The 13727-nt window shown below is 40.5% G+C and overlaps 2 protein-coding genes across 3 annotated transcripts; both read right to left on the reverse strand.

Annotated features, from left to right (window-relative positions):
- Nucleotides 1-577: 577 nt before the first annotated feature.
- On the reverse strand, nucleotides 578-4681 carry LOC146612122 (proton-coupled zinc antiporter SLC30A2-like). The gene is made up of 8 exons (XM_085342697.1): nucleotides 4617-4681; nucleotides 4297-4499; nucleotides 3946-4092; nucleotides 3170-3323; nucleotides 2874-3072; nucleotides 2636-2741; nucleotides 2429-2563; nucleotides 578-705 (listed from the first exon to the last, which is right to left on the reverse strand). The coding sequence occupies exons 1-8, from the start codon at nucleotides 4679-4681 to the stop codon at nucleotides 578-580; spliced, it is 1137 nt and encodes a 378-aa protein (XP_085198823.1).
- A 587-nt stretch (nucleotides 4682-5268) lies between these two features.
- dnajc5gb (DnaJ (Hsp40) homolog, subfamily C, member 5 gamma b) lies at nucleotides 5269-12864 on the reverse strand. Of its 2 annotated transcripts, none has more exons than XM_085379179.1 (7): nucleotides 12700-12864; nucleotides 11551-11680; nucleotides 10899-11112; nucleotides 10583-10736; nucleotides 8856-8912; nucleotides 7785-7838; nucleotides 5269-6992 (listed from the first exon to the last, which is right to left on the reverse strand). In XM_085379179.1, exons 2-7 carry the CDS (start codon nucleotides 11661-11663, stop codon nucleotides 6928-6930), a joined length of 657 nt encoding a protein of 218 aa, XP_085235305.1. In that variant the 5' UTR covers nucleotides 11664-11680; nucleotides 12700-12864; the 3' UTR covers nucleotides 5269-6927. The 2 variants fall into 2 exon arrangements, with proteins under 2 accessions (XP_085235305.1, XP_085235304.1); XM_085379178.1 differs by having other exon boundaries at nucleotides 7785-7841.
- Between the last annotated feature and the right edge of the window lie 863 nt (nucleotides 12865-13727).

Consider the following 13727-nt stretch of genomic DNA (forward strand, 5'->3'; position numbering starts at 1 on the left):
AGATTCAAGTTGCAGTTATTTGTATTACCTATCACCTTATATCTTCACTCAAAGACAAGTATCTGCTGCTCTATTCCCATGTTGTTGCAGTATGTAGTGATGGGCAGATGAAGCTTCATGAAGCACTGAAGCTTTTCATCCAGTTGGTTCACCCCAGCGCAAAGCGTCTTGAAGCTTCATTTGCTCTAGTAGGACATCTACTGGACGTAAAAATATTAGTTGGCATGAATTTGAAGAGTGTGGCATTTTGCACACAGCCTGTAAATGTCAACAACAAAAGGAGTGTGTAAAACATGTATATTGTAGTGATGGCATTATACTGTGCATATTTATAAGCTTTACAAGCTGCATGTCTTCGGACGGTGTGAGGAAGCTGGAGTACCCGGAGGGAACCCACGCAAACACGGGGAGAACATGCAAACTCCACACAGAAAGACCCCAATGGTGGAATTGAACTCAGGACCTTCTTGCTGTGCGGCAACAGTGCTAACCACCGTGCCGCCTCAGTCCCAAATATGAAGCTGTTAAATGGGAGCACCCAGTGCCTTTACTTTTGCAGTCACCTGTTCAGTCAACTTTAAACCTCTACACTGCTGCCCGAAATCCTGCAGCTCTCCACTTGAATTGTGATGCTGGAAAAACCAAACTTGGAGCACAGGACCCTTGTTGCCTTCCTGAGGATGATCTGCGAATCAGCATCTTCCTCTGGAAAAAACAAACAAACAAATAAATACAGACAATGACATGATTTAATCATCAGTGCTCTTCTTCTACAACTTTGGCTCAACTCTTCCTCTTCATTTTATTGTGGATGCTAGAATTTTGCTTGTACTCAGAAGTTCATGGAAGTAAATAAAACTTCAGCCCAAAATGACAATATTTTACCTGTTTATCGTGTATGCTGAACTTGTGGGTTTTTTGTGTTCTATATAAATCAGATTATATTCATAGAGAGTTGGGGAATGGCTGCCGTGATTTCAACATCAGGGAAACCAAACAACCTCTGGTGAAGTGGATTGCGCAACGCAGAAGAGCTAACTCGCCAGGCCAGGACTCTGCAGACTCTTTACACCTACAGGCCAGTGGACACTCTTTGATGATGAGGATGTACACATCCTGGACGGGGAGGAACGCTGGTTGCAGCGCAGAGTCAAGGAGGCCACTTACGTGAAAAGGGAAAGACCATCTCTGAATCAAGGAGGGGGCCTAAGGGGCCATCTTTCGCCATCTTACAATGCTGTGATTGCAGCCATTCCCCAACTCTCTATGAATGGTACTCATGGCCATGGATCAGTGGTTGTTGATCAATGGTCATGAGAATTTGCATATTAATGATCAATGAACTGACCTCACAGCCCATTGTTCATTCAGTGGTGCTAGTTTCAGTCATTGGGCAAATGTACTGTTTATAAGATTGGGGAAACCTGCAGTCAGCTGAGACTGAAGAAGTCACTTAGATGAGCGACGAAACGTTTCTCCCACTGAAAACGCTACATCCAGATGAACACAATCAACCTTTTGGGGGTTGTTTTGAGGTGTTTGTGTCCATATTCTTCATTACTTCCTGTGTTGTGGTTTGTTCAGATGCAACTTTGCAAACCTGTGCCGCCATGTTATATTTGCAGAGAAGTCATACTTAGTCTTTTTTTTAAACGTGCTACCAATGGACTTGAATATTTCACATGTTAACTAAGGCCTGTAGAATTTGAGAGTTAGATCTTGGGGGTTCTTTAGTTTAGTTTTTTTTTTTTTTTTAGTTTTCTGGGACCTTCCCTCCTAGAAAGAACTAGAATGCTCCAGAAAATTGCCAAAAACCTTTACTTCTATAGAGTTCATCAATGAATTAATCATTTGCTGATGATCATTTAATCACGTGCATCTGATTAGCAGCACCTGGCTGCTTCTTACCCTCCTAATTCTTGTGGAAGCAATAAGAACTTTCTTTTTCAGTTGACTGGCACCTTACATTACTGCTGTAATAGATCAATATTTGCCAAAGGGTTTTCCATCCTATTTACTTAGAATACAAACACTCTGATCAAACAATAAACAAATGTTTACAGGACCAGGATAAAAGGCGCAGGATGGGCGTGTGGTGTTTCATTTCTAATTAAACCTCCATAGTTTTAGCAGGGGCACCACCAAGGGAGGGGCAAGGGGGCAATGGGCACTCCCAAAAATCTGCAGACAGATTTGCAATAGACTATTATGGATTTCCAAGTCTTATTTGATTTTTATATGTATCTATTTTCAGTGATATCAACTTCAAAAGCAGAAAATAACTAAAAAAAAATTCTGTTTTTTGCCATATTTTTCAAGTAACTTATATTTGGCAACAGCATAATAAAACTGGAAATTCTGTTTTTTACTGGGCTTTAGCGCAGGTTCTGCTTCCTCTCCACATAACAGTACCGTCTTCGCCTCTTACCTGTGGCAAGGTGCACGGAAAGCAGAGAATGAGTCGTGTTGAGGCTCCACATGTGTAAACTGTGAATGGCGGTGACTCCTCCTACAGACAGCAGCAGCTCTCTCACGGCGCCGAAACTCACGTCCCGAGGAGCGCCTTCAGAAAATACACACGTTAAACTGTCGCTAAAATCTGAACGTCACCACAGGCGGAGGGAAGTGTGTTTACCTTCCAGCAGTATCCTGAAAACATCCTTTGTGACAGGAAGCGTTGTCCCAATAACGAGAAGAGAGAACAGGAAGGTGCAAATTGGATCTGCTACTTTATATTCAGGCTGTGAAGAAGACAGAAATATGATCAGAAACAATTGATGGAGTGATATTGAGTACTTGGAGAGTACAGTGCTGTATCAAGCCCATCCTGATTATTTTTGTTATTTAACTGTTATTTTTAATCTTACACTGACCCAGAAGTGGATGATGGTGGCAGCCAGCATGACACCGACACTCTGCACCAGATCTCCCACCACATGAACGAAAGCTGCCTTCACACTTGCATTACCGTGGCCGTTCCTCTGCCCATGCTTGTCCCTCTGGGTCAGGTTGGTGGCAAACCCATGGCTGTGGCCATGTGAGTTGCCAGGCTGATGCAAGATCAGGATCATCCTGGGTAAAACAAAGCATAGACGTCATCACTCATCGCTGCTGACTGCCCCCCTAAACCAAGCAGAAATAATCCATAAAGTAAGCTCGGCACACTTACAGGACATTGACCCCCACAGCACAGCCTGATGTTATGAGCATGATCTCACTGTCAATCTCGTATCCCCCGTCGGAGATCCTCTGCACGGCTGATAAGACGAGCACTACTGTCACGGCCCAGATCGACACGACTGATAGAAACATGGCCAGAATCTCTGCGTGAAACAGTAACAGAGTCAGAAATGGCCCCGAAAATATGAAGGATATGAGTACGTGCAACTCATATGGACTAATGTGCACATAAATTCAATGGGCAGTTTGCTAGTATCGGGTTGGACGCCCTTTTGCTTTCAGAACTGCCTGAATTCTTCATGGTACAAATTTAACAATGAGCTGAAAGCTTTTGGTCCATATTCACATGATTATGGCACACAGTCCACATCCACCACATCCCTGCTCTACTGGATTGAGATCTATTTACTGTGGAGGACATTTGAGTACAGTGCACTTGCTGTCATGTTCGAGAAACCAGCTTGACATGATGTGAGCTTTGTTTGTTCTCCTGCAGGATGCTGCCATCAAAAGTGACATTTAAATGATGCTCAGTTAAGGGATCCAAAGTGTGCCAAGAAAATATCCCACCATAACATCAGCACCTCCACCAGCCTAAACTGTCGATACAAGGCAGGACAGATTCATTCTTTTGACTTGTTTATTCCAAATTCTGACCCTTCTATGTTGTACTGCTACTTCGGTTAATGAATCTTAACCTGTGTACCTAACAAAGTGGCTGGTGAGTGTATTCTTGAGAGCTACTCGTGAGAACCTTGTTCCTACCAGCTCGATACCATCCAAAAGTCATGGTTCCTGTCTGAGGCCTTGATGCGATCCACAGAGAGAAGATGCTGATTACAATGCTGACAAAATCAGTCAGAAGGTGAGCTGCGTCCGTCATGATGGCCAGACTGCCGGCGGCGTATCCACCTGCAGAGGAAACCGTATGTGTGTTTGGGCAGAGGAAGCCTGAGTGTGTCACTTTAAGATCAAGTTTGTATGGAGCGATTCAAACTCAGCAAGCTTTACATATTTATGCATGACACAGTAAAAAACGAATATAGGTAAACTTCATTTTTTTTGGCAGAATCAGAGTTGCTGGCATGGAAATTTGTGATGAGTCTTTTGTCTCACCAATGGCCTCTCCTGTCATGAACACAAGGCTGACGGCACATGCAGTGAAAAGCTTCTTTCTGGCCAAACATCTCGAGTCCCTTTCAGTCACCGACCTCCAATTGGCCTCTTGGCAGAGCCATTCGTGCTGCCACAGCCCCTCCACACTGAGGGTGTCTTCACTGAATTCTGAGTCTGAGCACTTTTTCTCTGGACCGCTCACCCTGACACAAGACGGAAGATCTACAGTTAGGCTGGCTCAATGTGGAAGTCAACAGTTTTAAAGCCATTTGTGTTGAACTTTGGTGTTTCAGGAGGTCAAATGAAAAATGAAGACGTACCACACAAGAGGCTCCGAATGAGTCTCAATCAAATGTTGCTTCTCTGGATCTGTTGATGACTCCATATCCTCATGTTATTGACAGCTGAGACACTCCCGTATTTAAGGTTGACCTGGAGCTAGAGGGAAGCCTGGCAACTTACCACCTGCTCTAACCTACGCTATCTCTCAGGGGTGGAGCACTGCAGGAGCCAATGGCAGGTTACTGCGCCAACTCCAGTGAAATTATAAGACAACCGCATGACATTTTCTGAATTATTCAACTTTATTTCATGAAATGCTTTAGAAGAAACTCAAATTTACACCAACAGTTGGAAATCTGTCAAAGTGGACAGAACAAACTCAGCATGGAAATGTTTAGATAATGACATAAAATACACTTCTGTAAAATTATTCAAAAACTGCATTCAGGCACTTTTGCGTCAAGTATAATCATTGGCATACAAAAGTATACAAGCAGGCTTTTAAATACACCGCAGTCAAGGATCGTCAGAAAATCAGCATCCAAATTATTATTATTATAGCCAGATTTGTATAAAATGAAATCAAAATGAAGCACAACCTCAACATTTTTACCCCGAGAGAAAATAGAAAAATATCATTTAAACAAAAGAATCTTTACCTTAATACTCAATTTGTAATAAATCCTCTAATCATAAATATACATCTCTGACTTTACAAGACAATCACGACATACACAAAAAAGTCAAAATGGCAATAAATCAGAAAGCTGCGATCTTATTTTCTAAAGAAACAAACGATGGTTTTAGTGTCAAGTGTAGAAAAATTCACACAACTCTATTCACCTCCCTGCATATTTTTTTACTTATGTGCAATGACAAAAATGACCAACTGTACCTCTTCTGAAACACTGGCTCACTTTCCAGGAGTTAAAACAGATTATTGTCACTGTGCCTGTGTGTATAATTAAGTAAGCTTGAGCAGGAGCCAAAGGGACTTAAGCATAAAGGTTGAAAACATCACAAGTGGAAACATCAATCAACATGTCCAAAACATGTCTTTTGTTTAATCTTTGCACAAACAGAATAAACAGTGGTCCACTGGTCCAGCCGGTTCTTTGCTTCAGGTAGTGAGGGAGGAGGCGGCTTGGAAAAAGGTGTGCTCCCCCAGCTGGTCGGCGAGTGGTTCCTGGGGCTTGCTGGTTGTTGTTAGGTGAAATCACACACAAAGAGGGCGCTACAGCAGAAGCCTCCGTGTGATTTCTTTGGTTTCTACACATTGCTGCACTCGCCCTAAAGGGGTGTGCCAAATGTAACTCAATGGTGCGTTTAGACTAATTTCTAAACGTACCATTGAAGTAAATCCAATCTTTTTGTGTTAATTAAAAGCAGGTATATAAATCTGGTTTTACAATTATGGCATTTATAGGAAGACTCAAATCATTTTGGGGGGTATTTGATCCATTTACAGATTTCAAGTGGACAAACACAAATGTGATCAACAGTCTTCATCCAACTCTCAGAATTAGGCGATTTAGTAATTCCTTAAAATCTCTGCAAGCATCACAAGACTAAACTTCAAAGAGTCATTTACAAGCTGGCAACTGAATGTGTCACATAAGGCAGCGCTAAAATTTTAAAACTAAACCTTTGTTTGATAAATCTGTGTGTGATCTGTGGCCACATCAGTAAACCGTTTAACATAGAGTCTGTTTCTATGTGCAGTGCGACCGAACAAGCGTTTTTTGTTTTGTTTTGTTTTTTTAAACTGCGAGGCAAAGTTAAGTCAAAATTTCAAGTCACCATCTCAAAATTTCCACTTGCCGGCTCACACGTCTGATTAGGTGAAACTTTAAGTGAGACTCGACTTGAGATCCTGAGTCATTGAGTCGAAATTTTGAGATCTGACACCAAAATTCTGATTTACGCTTGGCTTTTTTTTTTTTCCCCCTTTCCAGTGCTGGAAGCAAGCTTCCACAGAAACCCCTGAATCGGCATATTAAAAATAAAAATCTGAAAATTTCTGAATCTTGGGCCAAAACGTGCTCTGATCATGGCAGCTTCAGAATATTCCAAACATTCAATATGAATGTGTGAGTTTAAAGTGCGCAGGAAAAAAATAATTATCCCCGAGCTCAGAGGCTTTGATCTGCATGGCTTTGTTATTAGTCTCCGCCCCAAATTCAGAAATTTAACATTTTAAAAGAATAAATACAAGACTGGATCAAAGAAAAAGCACATTTTAAAAAAAATAACTATGGCACAATCAAATAAATTGCAGTTTGACTCATGTAAACAAACAAATCTCTGAGATGAAAACATTTTCTGCACTTCAGTGTTTGATACAGTCGTTCATTCTCCAGGTCCTGAGCCCCCCTTGGCTGCGTGAGTCTGAATCACAATCGGTGTGTTCTCCCCTGCAGAAGGTAACGAGAACAGGTGATGAACAGGTGTGTGGTGTGGGAGTGTTCTTAAATCAGACAAGCTATCAAAACCACTTACGTCTCACAGAAAATGAAACATGAAGGAAAGTACGTCTCGTCATTTAAAAATAAATACATAAATAATATTACTGCCTGGGTTCACTGCCTTAGTTTAGCATGTTAGCGCACAAAAGCAAAGTATTTGACCAGATGATGGCCCCAGAAAACAAGTTAAGTGAACACTATCGGTACCAAATTTCATGTCACTCCATATTTGTACAAATCTTTCAGCCAAAACTCCAGAACTATAAATCTGTACGAATTATTATGTGTCAAGATCAATCTGTGCAATCTGCTCATACATGCAAAAGGAGACTTTGATGACTCTGTTCTGTGTCCTTTTTTTTTTTTTTATATAATGTGGGAAATGGACAACACTTACAGTCTAAATTTCTATAACCATTATTAAATAAAACCCAAAGAGCTTAAAAAGAAAACCGCTACTATTACAGTTTGAGCCATGATCTTTTATAGCAGGGAATAAACCATATAAATAGTATAACGCCATAAAAACAAAACAAACATCCTTCCAAAATCCTTTAAGATAGAAACACTGAAAAACACTTAATGAAGCTTTTCTCATTAACAACAACAACAGAAAACATAAGCAGCACAAAAACCTTTAAATCAATTCTTTGCTGCAAGATCTAGCAGCAAGTTAAGCAGCACAGAGCAGCAGGAAGCCGGCAACAGGTGAATGTATTTGGAGGAGGAATAACACCTTACCTGAATGCATAGCGGCATTGCTAGAGTTCGGCTGAATAACTATTACGGGATGGTCTGCTGTAAAACAAAATTCAACACTGGGTAAATCAACACGGCTTCTTAACAACATCTCCTCGCTTGCTTTTGTCTCGGCTTGAAATGTACAAAGACGAGAGAATACAGAGATCAAGATCAGCGCAGAATTTAAAGGATTAGCATGACATTTTATTAGGCAACAGCACCAGCGAATTTAATAACTGCCACTCTACATGCAAGTCTCATGTATTAGAATAACAGTAATCTGACCTTCAGCAAGTCTTAAAATGACAGAAATATAACCTCACTTGACCTATGACATGTGTCATTATTTATTTAACAGAAATAAGCCAGAATGCAGAAGCAGTGTTTAAAGTATACGAACAAACTTACAGCTTCGATTGCAATTAACAGCGTAACAAGCATTCAGGGGTTTGGGGGGGGGGGGGGGGGGGGGGGGGGGGGGGTGTCAAAGGATCATCAATTACAGAGATCAAGATCAGGGCAGAATTTAAAGGATTAGAGTGACATTTTGTTAGGCAACAGAATCAGCATTAGTGATTTTCATTAATACGACTCTACATGCAGGTTTTGTCAGAGTAAAACAAAAACGATCTCCCCTTTAGCACGTCTGAAAATTAGACTGGGGGGGGGGGCTATTGGGTTTGCAAAATCGCATCTGAACAAACCACAAAACATCTGGAACAATGTCCACTAGACAGATGAGACCAAAGTGGAGACATCTGTCCACAATCCGCAGGACCACGTTTGGAGAAAAACCAAACACAGCACATCATCAAAAAGTCCTCGGTATGTGATAAGGGACATAAATCACTTTTAAAAAAAAACAAAAAAAAACACAACAACAAAAAAACAACAACAAAAGCTTTGGATTTCCCATGCGTCCTTCACATTAAGGATTTAATACATGGACAAAAAAAAAAAATCTTCCACAGTGAATCACTGCTGTAAAATCTAGCAGGCGAGTCAAGCAGCGCAGAGCAGCAGGAAGCTGACAACAGGTGAACGTTACCTGAAGACGGAATAACACCTTACCTGAATGGCTAGCAGCATCGCTAGAGTTCGGCTGAATAACTATTACGGGATGGTCTGCTGTAAAACAAAATTCAACACACAGCTTCTTAACGACATCTCTTCACCTGCTTTGGTCTCGGCTTGAAATGTACAAAGACGACAGAGTTTAGAGGTGAAGTATCACCAGTTACACGGATCAAGATCAGGGCAAGATGTAATGGATTAGAGTGACATTTCATTAATTTCCACTCGACGCGCAGGTTTCATGAGGATAAAAGTAAAAAATATTTTGCCATTTAGCACGTCTTAAAATTAGATGGAGGTGGGGGGATATTAAGGCTATTTCGATAAAAATGTAAAGTCCATCATTCTGCAATGAGAAAGATTATTCACAAGTCGAAAGCATTCAAGACAGCTGCCAATCTTCCTAGCAAATTTACCCAGAGATCAGAAAAACGAAAAAAAACTCCAAGAGGTCTGTATCTGAGATTCTTTAGGCTACAGTTATCATGTTAAATGTTAAAGTTCGAGAGAAAACAATTAAAAACAGACCAAACAAGTATGGCTTGTTTAATAAAGAAAAAAAAATTAAAAGTGACAGTATGGTTTAGGTTTGGAAAGTTGCATCTGAACAAAACCTTGAAGGGGTGATGATCTAGGCTCGTTTTGCAGCCATTGAGTCAAACATGAACTCCTTTGTATAGCAAATTATTCTAGAGTCAACTGTTAGGCCATGTGTCTGACAGCTAAAAGTTTGGCCCAAATTAGGTAATGAAATTGGACAATGATCGCAAGCACAGCAGCAAATACACACCAGCTTAAAAAAAAAAAAAAAAAAGAGAGAAAAAGTGCTGCAGAGGCCCAGTAAAAGTTCAGACCACAACCCAGTTAACATGCTCAGAGCTGTGCTTTGGTAAATACCCCCACACACCCCACTGAAAAGAAACAAATCAACGAGTTGCAATGGGACACCCAAAGTCACGATTAAAATGCTGCGGTGGGACCTTAAGAGAGCTGTGCATAAACAAATGCCTCCACTTCAATGAACCAAAGCAACGTTATAAAGAAGAGTGGGCCAAAGTCCCTGCATCCCTGTGAAACACTGATGAAGTCATCCATCCATCCGTGGTTCTTCAAGCTACTGAGTCATGGGGTGTACTTCGTTTACCCACACACTGCTTCTGCATTTTAGCTTAGTGTATATTAAAGAAACAATGGCAGTGTAATATGTCATCAGCTGTTGTTCATCTGAGATGTTTTATAGACTATCATTTTCTAAACATGCCCTATACTGAATGAAGATGTACCCCCCTTCTTGGCAAAGTTAACTTCCTGCTGGATTTACTGCACATGCACAGTTAAGATCAAGATTACCGGCAGGGTTACAACTGCTCAGCATAAAGTAACACCCGTGTTATCAGTACAGCAAAACTGGGCAGTAAACACTTCAAGAGGCTGTCGACTGTATCTAAGAGAACCCAGTTAACGCCTTCCTGTGCAGACTTTCCACAGGAAAACACATAATTAACTATATCTGTGAAAAAAAGGCAGATTAAGCTGTGAAAAATAATATTTCCATATCATTAATCCTAGATTTCTAGAGGAAACATTTTCATCTTAAAAATGCTGACAATCAGAAACTGGACACTACACCATTTGGGTTTCCAACTCCAGCTCTTTGTTTCTATGCAAGCTGCTGCCTTGCTCAACTGTATACATTCTTAAGTGAATATAAAACAGTTCCTCACCTGCATCTTGTTCTCTAATCTGAGCCTCCAGGTCCTCAGGGTCCATGTAGACGAAATTGTCCTCTTCATCTTGTGGTTTGCACTTTCCGCAGCAGCAACAGCAGCAGAGGCAACAGCAGCAGCAGGTGAAAATAGTGCAGCACACAAACAGGGTCTAAAAGAAAACCAATGTGAGTATTAGGAGAGTTTTTGGACACTTTGCAGCATGCTCTGGTCACATTTTGGCATTTAAATTTCTGCATAATTCACCTACTACCAGAACAAACAACTTCATGTTCTGTTTTCACCTTTAAAACTACATCCCCTTGCCTCTCACCTTGAACCAGCACTTGGACATGAGAAAGTAATATTTGACTCCCTCCTCCCCAAACTGCTCGGCCACCGAGAGGCCCATGGATCCATATTGGTCGTAGATACCACGCTTGTCCAGATCAGTGAGGATGGAGTGGGCATTATTGATCTCCTTGAACTTCTCAGCTGCTTCGGGGTTGTCTGGGTTCTTATCAGGGTGATACCTTAATGCCATTTTCCTGGTCAAAAGAGAAATTAAAACATATACAAACAAGTGAGGGTTTAAAAAAGTCGGTGCTTTTCTTTGAAATTTTGCTGCGACGTTTCAAAGCGGCAGAAAGAAATGAGGCAGGTCAAATCTTCTTGCGTTTCACGCATGCACAGTACTGGAACGTAAGCGTTTTCGGCCGTTTCAATGTGGATGCACAACTCTGTGAAAATTACTAAATATGCTAGAAGAGACACGGAGCGTTTTCAAACGAAAATGCAGTTTTCAAATCTATCCGGTCTAGTGTGGATGTAGCCTAAGATTTCACTAATGTCGCCATAAATCTCTGAAACAATGATGTTACTCTCACTAGTTAATTGTGCTATTGTAAGAACAGCACAATTAACAAGCGAGAGTAACATTTTATTTATTAGTTCTTGTAGCTCAGAACTGAAAGAGATAGTCACACCTGTAGGCTCTTTTCAATTCGTCAGGAGACGCTCCCTTCTCCACTCCCAGCAACTTGTACAAACTCTCTCCTGCTGTTGACATTTTCCTCTGTGGTCTGTTTGGATCCTCCATGTTTCAGGATGTGTTTTCTGTGACATAAAAAATGTAAACAATTCCACCCTTTTCTGACAGGCACAATGCAGACAGATCAGGAAAGTAACTTCAAGGGCTCAAAAGTTTAGTTGAAATAAAGAAGTTTGAGGGGAAAAAAGAACATATCTGGAAGTTCTGATGGACAGCACGCTCACCAAGGACATCATTCAGTATATCATTAATCTGCATTGAAGTAGGCGCATTACTTGCACACATTTGTACAATTAACCTAATTTAGCCTAACCTGCACGTCTTTGGACTGTGGGTGAAAGCTGGGGTTCTCTGGGATAATCCTACATGCAAATCCCACATACAGTCATATATCCAAATAAAGCTCAAAACAGAAAGTAGGATCAAGTTTAAATACAAAAGTTCCTCATACCAGCAGTTAGGTAAAGTGCTTTAACACGTGTAATTACACTGGTTTACAACTCTTGTTTATTGCTAATAAACCTAAATAGGCCTATTTGCTGGGGATGTTTGTTTTCCTTAAAAGGACATCATACTCCTTCACATTTACCTTTTCACTTAAAAAGGTCAGCCAGTCTCTTTCAAGAACAACAAATGCATTTCAGCACTCCTTAACTTACATGTTGTAGAGCTGTTATGTTATAGTTGTGGCAAATTCTGCTACCCTACTGGCTAAATTTGTCTTGAATTTGACATTTGTAACGTCAACAAAACTTGTTACCTTGATAAATAAAGGACATAGGCGGCACTTTACCCAAACACTGACTGCAGCTTCTAACTTGTGACAGAAATGTTACTTCTGGTTCAAAATGGCTTGATATTCATGAGAGATGTTTGACCGATTATAAGTCAACAATTCATTCACATGAATCAGCTTTTAACACGACTGGCTGCATAACTACAGCTCACTCATAAAAACATTAGTTTAGCTCTTACATTCAACTTGTTTTGCTTTATTTCACGTGAACACCTGCGGGTTCAGACTGCTAGCTGACGCAGATACGTTTAGCAGGGCGGCTTGAGGAACATGCTCACTCTTACTTACCAGATAAATAAAGATATTCTCTGTTTTCCGTCGAATCATAGAGTCCGAATGTTGTCCGTTGACTAATTTAATATTTATTCATTAAAATAACTCAGTTACACGACCTTTTTATGTTAACTTTGCCTCCTCGGGACCTGGAGGGAAGTTGTGAAAGGAGCCGCAACACAGAAGCCGGAAGTTTGAGAAAATTTTTTTTTCAATTTAAAGAACTTTATTTAAACAAGTACACAACCAATCAGCATCGTCTAGAGAGTCGTCTCTAAATCCTTTCCGATTTTTTTTTAAATTTATTAATATAAGATTCAGCTCACATAAAATTTGAAGTCCTTGACAGTTATTATAGTTTGCTATTTTCTATTTATTTTTATTTATTTATTTATTATTTATTCGATTTTTTTCTTTCCAATACAGTTTCAAATGACGTTTTATTCTTATAATTATAGCGAGGTAGAGAAGTGTGTGAGGGTGGTGCACGGAATGTATGATAACACTGAGGTAGTAGTGATAGATGTGTTGAAAGTGGGCGTGGGATTGCATCAAGAAACATCTCACCCCTTCTAGTTTGGATCTGTGATCTGATGAGGTCAGCCAGGAATCTTCATGGAGTATATAATGTTTGCAAACAACATTGTGATCTTTAGTGAAAGTAGGGAGCAGATGAAGAAGAGTTAAGAAAGGTGGCGATATGCCCTGGAGAGACGAGGATTAAAAAGGAGAAAAAGTGGAAGACCACAGAGGAGGTACGTGGATGTACTGTGGGAGGATATGCAGAGGGTTGGTGTGGCAGATGAGAATAGATAGGGTGAGATGAAGGGAGATGATCTGCTGTGGTGACCTCTGAGGATTATTATCAGGGGCGAAATTTAGGAAAATCAAAACAGGTATTGTTACAGTACAAATGTCAGCTGACTCACAATCATGTAGACAGACATCCCAAGTCTCAATAAGCAAATGCAACAAAATTTAATCAGGCAGGCTGTGATAAAAAAAAAAAAGTATCTAAACTGCCAAAGATTAAAACTTATAAC

The sequence above is a fragment of the Diplotaxodon limnothrissa genome, linkage group LG19 (assembly GCF_057381915.1).
Source record: "Diplotaxodon limnothrissa isolate DT_005_m linkage group LG19, D_limnothrissa_male_GT1.1, whole genome shotgun sequence".
Lineage (NCBI taxonomy): Eukaryota > Metazoa > Chordata > Actinopteri > Cichliformes > Cichlidae > Diplotaxodon > Diplotaxodon limnothrissa.

Bases quoted from the DNA above. Each gene is read 5' to 3' on its own strand.
- LOC146612122 (XM_085342697.1), bottom strand. From the start codon at position 4,681: ATGGAGTCATCAACAGATCCAGAGAAGCAACATTTGATTGAGACTCAT. The intron at 4,500-4,616 runs GTACGTCTTCAT...GTCTTGTGTCAG, and splicing joins CATTCGGAGCCTCTTGTGTG to GGTGAGCGGTCCAGAGAAAA. The intron at 706-2,428 runs GTAAGAGGCGAA...TGTTTTTTCCAG, and splicing joins TTCCGTGCACCTTGCCACAG to AGGAAGATGCTGATTCGCAG.
- dnajc5gb (XM_085379178.1), bottom strand. From the start codon at position 11,663: ATGGAGGATCCAAACAGACCACAGAGGAAAATGTCAACAGCAGGAGAG. The intron at 7,842-8,855 runs GTAAGGTGTTAT...TTTGTTTTACAG, and splicing joins CGATGCTGCTAGCCATTCAG to CAGACCATCCCGTAATAGTT. The intron at 6,993-7,784 runs GTAAGGTGTTAT...TACCTTCTGCAG, and splicing joins CAATGCCGCTATGCATTCAG to GGGAGAACACACCGATTGTG.